Genomic DNA, 8,032 nt, shown 5'->3' on the forward strand with positions numbered 1-8,032 from the left:
CACAGGCTGGGGCAAGGCAGCCAGGACCGAAAACATGCAAACCCTTGGCAGGGGTGGTGGAAAAGCATCGTTCCTGCCCTCACAAGTTGCGAAGGGCATGGGACCCCCACAAACTGTGGCCCCAAGAGTTTGCAGGGCTACAGGGCGGGAGTGCTGGGGCACACAGGGCTGGCTTTCAGTTGCTGAGAGACCAAAAGCAGAGGAACCAAAGGCAGGTCCCAGCTGCCCGCCTCCGCCCCAGGGCAGGGCAGGAAGCCCCCAGCCCGCCAGGGCCAGCAGCGTGGCCACATCACAGCCCTGTGCAGGGCCAGCAACACAGCCCTGCTTGCACACCAACAAGGGCCCTGCTGTTCAGGGCCACAGCTGCTGCGCGGAAGTAAACAAGGTCCCTGCCAGCACATTCCTGCCCAGCCTCTCCTGCCTGTGTCCCCCACCCACCCATCGGGGACACCCACCACCAGGGGGGGTCGATATCCCGATGGTGGCAGGGGCCATGCACAGCAGCTCCTGGCACACAAGCCCTGCTGGCATGCAGGAGGACAGAGAACCACAGCCAGGCTAGGCACATAAAAATAAATGGTATTTATTAGCAAGGACAGAAACTCTCACTCGCAAGGCCCTGCCAGGTGGCCAGGGCTGCCCTGCACAGCCCCATGTGCTTGCTGCCAAGCTCCCCATGGAGAGGGGAGCACTGAGGTCCTGCCCTGGGCAGGATGGGCAGCGCTGCCCAACAGCGACAGCATCTGCATGGCACCAACCAGCCTGCGCGCACCTTGCTCAGCCCTGCCGGCGGAGCAGCCCAGTGATTTTGGACACAGTGCAGGATCCATCCCAGCTCTGAAGATGCAGAGTGCCCTGCCTGCCCACAGAGAGGGGCCTGGGCACTCCAGTGGGTTTCCCAGTGGGGGTGAAGTTGCAGCCTCCCAGCTCAGTCCCGACCCTCCCAGGCATCCTCCCGCTGCTTGTTCTCCAGGCGTTTCCTCTCTGCAGAGACAAGAGGAGAGTCAACCACACATCCCCATCACTCCACAGCCACCCATTTCCCCATGGACGTGGCTGGAGCCCGTTCTGGTGCAGCCTCCTCCTGCCATTGTGAGAAGGGGCATCCATGGGTGGGTGTCCACACATCAGAGCCCCTCCTGGCATCCAAATCTCACCCCGGGCTTCTTGCAGCTTCCTCCGCTCTGCATCTCGCTGGGCTGGCGTCTGGTTGCTGCGTACCCCCAAGGCACCAATTACCAGCCTCCTGGCCAGCGCAGCTGATGTTTCGGGGCGCTCCTTGGCTGGTTGCAGGTAGTCTGGGTAAGCAGCGATGGGGGCATCAGTAGGGGCATCCCAGGAGGGATGGGGCAGCAGCATGGCTCCACAGGGCACTGCTGAGAAGTCCTGGCTGCCCCATCCCTCCCCACTCATTGGGATAAAGATGCTGCAGCACAAGCACCATGGCACAAGCCAGCACCACTCACCAGCGTACGCCCTGGCTTTGGATTTAGAGGCACGGGTGCCCTGGGAGAGCGGGCGCGTCTTCACCATCAGGTGCTTGGTGCTGAGAGCATCACGTGCTGCAGGGAGAGAGCAGCGGTGTCTGCGTGTGGGACCAGGCCCATACCCAGGATCTAGCTGCAGGAGGCTCAGGGATGCCTTCCCCTCTGCCCATACCCAGCTGGAGCAGTACCTGTTATGGGGCTGGAGAAGATGCCCAGGGCATGCGTGTCGTCCACCCATTTAATATCAAAGCCTTTTTTCCTGCCAGAAAGAGGGAAGCTCAGCAAGGCATCAACATCAGGCAGGCAGGGGTCTGGAGCAGAGCCCAGGCAGGGGACCCCAGTGCCAGAGATGGGGCACTGCTGGCAGACTCACTGATAGCTGCAGAAGACACGCAGCAGGTCCTCCGTGCGGAAATCCGAGGGAAAATCATAGATCTCGATGACGTGGGGCAGTTCGGCATCACTGAGGTCCAGTGCAGCAGGCTCAGCCCCGTAGTAGTTGAAGCGGGGCGACTGCTGGCTCTCCCGGGGCTTCTCACTCCCTGAGAGCTACAGGGGTGGGAAAGGCACAGCACTGAGCACCTGTGCCCACCCTGCCCCACACCAGCTCCCAGTCCATGGCAAACACTCCCTGGGAAGTGGTCCGGCCCCTGTCCCCCACCCCAGCACTGCAGATGGATTCATGGTGTTGAGATATTAGGAGTTATCGACCGGGGCTCTCACGACACGTACTTGCTTTTCCCATTACCAGCATCCTTTCACTTGCCATGCTCTGTGGTCCCACTGGGGACGCAGTAGGAATGGCTCCAGTGAGACAGCACATGCATCCCCAAGCACACCCCTCCTTCTACAGTGACGTGCTGACCCAAAATGGGGAACAACAAGGAGCAGGACAGCAAGGGCAAGAGGAAAGACTGATGTTTGCCACACAGAAGCACAGGGCTTGGTATGCTTCAACTGCAACACATGCACTGCAGCAGCCTCTCGGCACCCCAGATGCCACAATGGAAAAGCCAGTGCTCCCGTAAGGAGCAAGTTCTGGTGGTTAATCACCTGTGTGGCTAAAACGTTACGTCTTATTTCTCATTTGAATTTCTCTGGCTTTGCTCTCCAGCCAGTAGTTCCTGTTCTGTGTCTCTGCTGGATTAAAGAGCTCTTGGTCCCCAGTCCCCTCCTCATGATGGCACTTACTCATGCTAATCAAGTCCCTTCTCAGCCTCTTCTTGATAAGCTGAACGGGTTGTGCGCATTTAGTATCTCACAGCGGGACACTTTTTCCAGCCCTAGAAGATGATGGCTGTAGCATGTTTCTACCTCTCCCATTTTTTCAAACTTCATTTTGGAACATGGGCAGCATCTCCCACTGTCACCACATGGAGCTGCAGTCATCCCCTCCCCTCCACCCTGCAGCAGTGGGCCCCGCTTGCTGCACCTCTGCTTTCCAAACCACGTCACGCTGGTGGCTGAGGGGAGTCACATCCCTGCTTCAGCAGTTACAACAGGCCAGGCGCAGCCCAAAGTTGGTGGCAGCTCCCCCATCTAAGGATGTGTGGGGCCCCCCAGAGCATGGGGCCTGTGCGATGCTGGAGAGCAGGTACATAACTTAGCCACGTTCCCAGCCTGATCCCCCAAGCGATCGTAGCAGAGCCTACCACGGCTGGAAGGTTAGAATCCATAAATCCCAGCCAGCTCAGTCAATAAAAAGTGCTCATTCCGACAATTTTATGGGGAAGATGGATTCACGGCAGGTGAGGGGGTACTGCCAGCGTGGCTGGATGCCGGTGGAGGGGAGAGCTGAGTTATGGAGCTCACGGGGCAGGATAGCACTGCCGCCAGAGCTACTTGCCCCACCACCATCACCCACTAATGGAGTGCACCCCATGTGGGACAACACACTCATCCAGCACCCCGTTTGCGTTCGGGGGAGTCAAAGGAGCCGTCCTTGGGCAGGATGAAGCCCTGTGGTGCCGCTTGAGGGAGCAGAGCACTCGGGTAGTGCCAGGCGCCAGGAAGATGATTAGAGAGCAGGAGCACAGAGTGCCGGAGCAGTCCTTGACCTTCACAAATCACCGAGTGTGGCGGGACAGCGGGGACGGGAGCCGTCTGGCAGCCAGGCTCAGCTCAACAGGTCCCCCCATGCTGCCAGCCTGGGCACATGGGTGCCATGGGGCATGGCAGGGAGTGAGAGCCACAGTATAGACCCTAGTCCTTGCAGGCACCCGCCACTGGGAAGGGTCTGCCAATGGATGGGCAGACGGACAGAAGAGGCAGGAAATGGAGCCTGTCCGTCACACCTCACTGCTTTGTAAAGACGCATCCCTGCCAGAGCATGTTAGAGGGATCTGTGGCTGCTTGCTTACACTCCTGCTCACTTGCGGAGAGCACCTCCACAGCTGGAGGGGAGCTGTGCACCAGCACGCACCCACCGCGGCCCCAGCACCCACCCACCGCAGTCCCGGCACACACCCACCATGGCCCCTGCCCTGCCATGCTGGCTGATGGAGAGTCCACCGAGCCCGCAAAGAAATGGTCGCAGTGCTTCGTTACCCTCTGCGTTCAAAATGATTTCTACTCTGAATTTGTCTTGTTTCAGCTTCCAGCCAGTGGGTCTCACTACGGTGTCTTTTCCTGCCGTCCCCTATCAGAAATCTCTCCTCCACGCAGAACGTCATAAATCTTGCTCTCTGCCAGCTATCTGGAGCGCATAAGGATTTGGTTACGAGGAAGAACACTACTAATTTTCTTGTCCATTTTGTTAATTAACAGCAGCTCCATTTCCCCAGGAGCCTGCACTCTCCCTAAGCAGCCACATCCGCCTGCCGAGAGCTTGAAGGGCTCAGGAAGCACCAGGCTCGGGATGGGAACCTGCAGGGGGGTGAAGATGGCAAATTCATAAATCCCTTTTTCAGGTTCCTATTCACCCATTTTGGGAAGCTCCCTGGTAAGCTCAAACTTAGCTCAGAGCTGGTGCACAAGGGAGCTAAAGCAGATACTCCAGAGCTGTTCACAGTTTGCCCTGGTGCTGCACAGCACAACCTTGTCCACAGCATCCTAGGGCTGCACCATAACACAGGTCTTTCCTGATCACCTCCCCAGCCGCTCCACTGTGCCCGAGGACAAAGCCGTGCTCCCCATGCCAGCCCACAGAAAGCCAGTGCCATGTGCGCCAGCTGCCATCAGAGCAGCAGCGCCATCCCCCTCACACCGGCACTCACCGCAACCTCCCATCTGGAGAGTGGGGGACCGCAGCTGCAGGGAGCACAGCCAGGCAGGGATGGTACCCAAAGCACTTCCACATCTCCCTTTGAGTGTGCCCCACACCCTGCCCCAGCCCCATGCCAGGTTTGGCAAGGGCCAGCCCTAGCACTGCCTCACAGACGAGGTGGGTACCAGCGCTCCTCAGTAATGATGCTCTAATTTCATCCCTTCCCAGAAGCTGTTATCGGGCACCATCCGCCACTTCACATCCTGTTTCCAGCCCGGGGTGGATGGACACTGGCTGCAACAATATTAGCGTTGTTTGTTACTTTGGGCACATTAATGTCATTTAGAAAATTACCAGTGTGATGCTACTGATTTAAAATGCAATAAGGGACATCCAGCTTTGCTGCAGAAGCTGAGCTTTCCTCGCAAACGGCAGGGAAATGGTGTGGGTCCCGGCACTAAGCAGCTAATTGTAGTAAATTCAGCCGCACGCATGCAGGAGGGGATGGTAATGAGCTACTGTTGATTAAGAAGACGCCGTTTTGAGGAAACATCCCATTGCTATTTCAACGGGAGCCCGTACGTCTCAGCCCATTTCTTTACCACCAGCCCTGGTTTCATGAGCATGCAGTTGCAGTTTACAGCACTTGACTAGGTTTTAATGGGTGCTCTTTATGTACTATCGAGGGAGGACCTCCCTCAGCCCTCACTGGCACCATGGGACAGGATGGGAACCAGCTGGGGTGAAGGTGAAGGTTCCAGGTGTTTCGGACCGCAGGCAGCTCATGCCCTCAGGGATGGCTGGCGGTGACAGCAGGCAGCACAGCCAGGCTGGCCATGTGCCCCAGGTGCAGCCCATCCCCCAGTGCACCCACCGTGGAGAACACAGGGACATCAGACCCCATGGACCTCTGTCCCCGTGTCCCTGCAAATCCCCACAAGCGCCAGTTAGCAGGATGTACCTCCTCCAGCAGCCGCGGGTCCAGGCAGTCCCCGTCGTCATTGAACAGCGCGTCCCAGCTCTCCTCAGCACCTGGGCTGGCCTGGCTTGGGGTCCCAGCACTGGCCTCCTCTGTCTTTGTGGAGCTGCTGCAGAGATCTTCCTCTACCTCCTCTGCCTCCTGGCCGCACTGGCACTGCTGCAGCAAACCCACGTCTTCGCTTGCCCCCATTTGCTCCTTGGCCCAGGCTGTGGGCGAGAGTCCCTCCACGCCACGGCACAGCAGCTCCAGGGGTGGCAGGGGCTCATGGCTCTCTGTGGGTGCCCCCTCCCACGCACTGCTCACCAGCTCCTCGCCAGCACCCAGCAGGCCACTCTCAGTCCCGTCTGTGCAGGCAAAAGTGCTGCCCACTCCCTCCACAGTGGGCACTGGGACACCCTCCCTACTCGGATGTCCAGCCCTGGCAGTGCTCTCCTCCTTGCCAGGTGGGAGCTGGGGTGGGCTGTCCATGTACTGCCTTGGGGTACTCTCCCCAGGGAGCACTGGCGCGTCACCCATGTCACCCCTCGAGCACCCGGTTTCACAGCCAGTTCCTGGTACACTCGAGGCGCTCTCCCCAGCAAGCTCAGCCATGCCTCCCTGCCTCCTCTCTTCCTCTTCCTCTCTTGACATCCCAGCAGCACAGCCCTCACTCTGCCCTGCTAGGAGAACCCCCCCAGACTCCCTTTCCTCTCCCTGGGCATTTGGACCTGCAGCGTCCCACGTCAGCCCAGGCACGGTGCCCTGGTCACCCACCCCTGCCAGCAGCAGGACACTCTCTCCAGCGTGCTGGGAGAGGTCCCCGGCTGGATCCAAGGTGCTGCCCCCCAGAGGCTCTGACATGCCACCTGGCCCTGTTCGACATGCTGGCTTTGGGCTAGCCGGGGGCGTTGGACTAGTGGGGTCACCCCCAGGCTCAGGGCTAGCCTCTGCAGACCCAGAGTGGGCACCTGGTAGGGATGGAGAGTCAGGCTTGGTCCTCATCATCTGGTGGCCGTGGCTGAGCTCCTTGAGTCCTTCATCATGGGATGCTTTGTCCTGCCCATCCCTAGGCTGGGCAGCAGTTGGATCCAGGCACAGCTGCAGCACACTGGGTGATGCCCCCAAGCTCTTCAGTGCAATGGGGCGGATGTCTCCTGGCTTCTGGCAGTGGTCAGCAGGGGCTGCCCGTGGCTCCTTTGGGCTGGCATCCACCTTGGTCTCTCTCCTTATTGTTCTGCTCACCTGCATCGTGGCATGGGGGATTCGCCTCTGCCCCTCACCACTGCCCTGGCAAGTGTCCTGCACCAGGCGGTGCTTCTCGGTCTCCCGGCAATGCCCGGCCAGTGTGTCACCTGCCACTTGTGCTGATCTCTCCCGCCGCGCTTTGGGCACGTAGAGGGCCATGTCGGGCTTCCTGCGGCGCGGGCGGCTGCCCTCCGCCTCCGGCTGCATGGTGCCACTGCTGCCTGTTGAGAAGAGACAGTGTCACTGCCCTGCCTGCATCCCTATGGCCCCGCAGTGGGCGGCTCCTGCCTGGGTCGGTGGGTTGGGATCCCAGCCTGTCACCCATCCTCACTCCCACATCAGCTAGCACATAGCAATGGGTAGTGGATCCCAAACATTGTCCCCACAGAAGTGGCTCTGCAGATGTGTTTTGGCACCCAGAGCACCTCACAGCCCTACTGCTTTCAGTGGGATGTACTGGGCTTGGGGGAAGCAAGGAAACCCTTCCAGCATCACTGAGGCATCTGCCCTGCTCTGGTGGCTGCTTCCTGAGAACCCCCCAGCCCCATGGGCCAGCAGCCACGGCAGAAGCAGGACACAGAGCCCTTTGCACCAGTGACGTATTAAAAACCACAGAGAAGCTTGCAGCAGCCACAGAGCACCAGAAACCAAACCCCAGGCAAGGGACACCCCAGTGTGGGGACACAGCTGCCATAGCCCCGCTCACCTGCTGCCCTGTCCTGGCAGAGATTTATTTTTCATCATCTTTGGCAGAAGCAGGCATGCCGCAAGCCCCCCTGCCCCTATAAATATGCATCAGGCAGGGTTTATGGAGACGGATGGCGTGGGGGGCTGCGCTGCGGTTGAGGGGAAGGCAGAGCAGGGCTGGGCTGGGGCCCCGTGATTAATCACTGCCCACTCCATTTAAGGGGATTCATCATAGGCCGCTGTCAGGTAAATCACTGGAAAAACACCTCTTCAGTAATTAATGTGAAGTGACGGATGGACAGCCCCCGGGCCCATTAATCTGGACCATCAGCACGGACCGAGATTACGAATGTCAGGATGCATAAACTGCCGGCGGATCAATAAGGCCAGGAATTCATCCAAGGCTCTCATTTCCGAGGCACCTCCGGTACATTAGCCTCCCCTCCA

At 59.3% G+C, this 8,032-nt stretch overlaps 1 protein-coding gene across 1 annotated transcript; it reads right to left on the reverse strand.

Moving 5' to 3' along the window:
* Positions 1-928: 928 nt before the first annotated feature.
* On the reverse strand, positions 929-7,105 carry R3HCC1L (R3H domain and coiled-coil containing 1-like). The gene is made up of 7 exons (XM_010191530.1): positions 6,622-7,105; positions 5,654-6,018; positions 1,861-2,036; positions 1,676-1,746; positions 1,467-1,562; positions 1,158-1,298; positions 929-984 (listed from the first exon to the last, which is right to left on the reverse strand). Exons 1-7 carry the CDS (start codon positions 7,103-7,105, stop codon positions 929-931), a joined length of 1,389 nt encoding a protein of 462 aa, XP_010189832.1.
* Between the last annotated feature and the right edge of the window lie 927 nt (positions 7,106-8,032).

Source organism: Mesitornis unicolor, unplaced genomic scaffold (assembly GCF_000695765.1).
Source record: "Mesitornis unicolor isolate BGI_N332 unplaced genomic scaffold, ASM69576v1 scaffold33109, whole genome shotgun sequence".
NCBI classification, from domain to species: domain Eukaryota; kingdom Metazoa; phylum Chordata; class Aves; order Mesitornithiformes; family Mesitornithidae; genus Mesitornis; species Mesitornis unicolor.

Bases quoted from the DNA above. Each gene is read 5' to 3' on its own strand.
- R3HCC1L (XM_010191530.1), bottom strand. From the start codon at position 7,105: ATGCAGCCGGAGGCGGAGGGCAGCCGCCCGCGCCGCAGGAAGCCCGAC. The intron at 6,019-6,621 runs GTGCCCACTCTG...TTGCCTGCACAG, and splicing joins TGACTCTCCATCCCTACCAG to ACGGGACTGAGAGTGGCCTG. The intron at 1,299-1,466 runs GTGAGTGGTGCT...CTGCTTACCCAG, and splicing joins CAAAGCCAGGGCGTACGCTG to ACTACCTGCAACCAGCCAAG.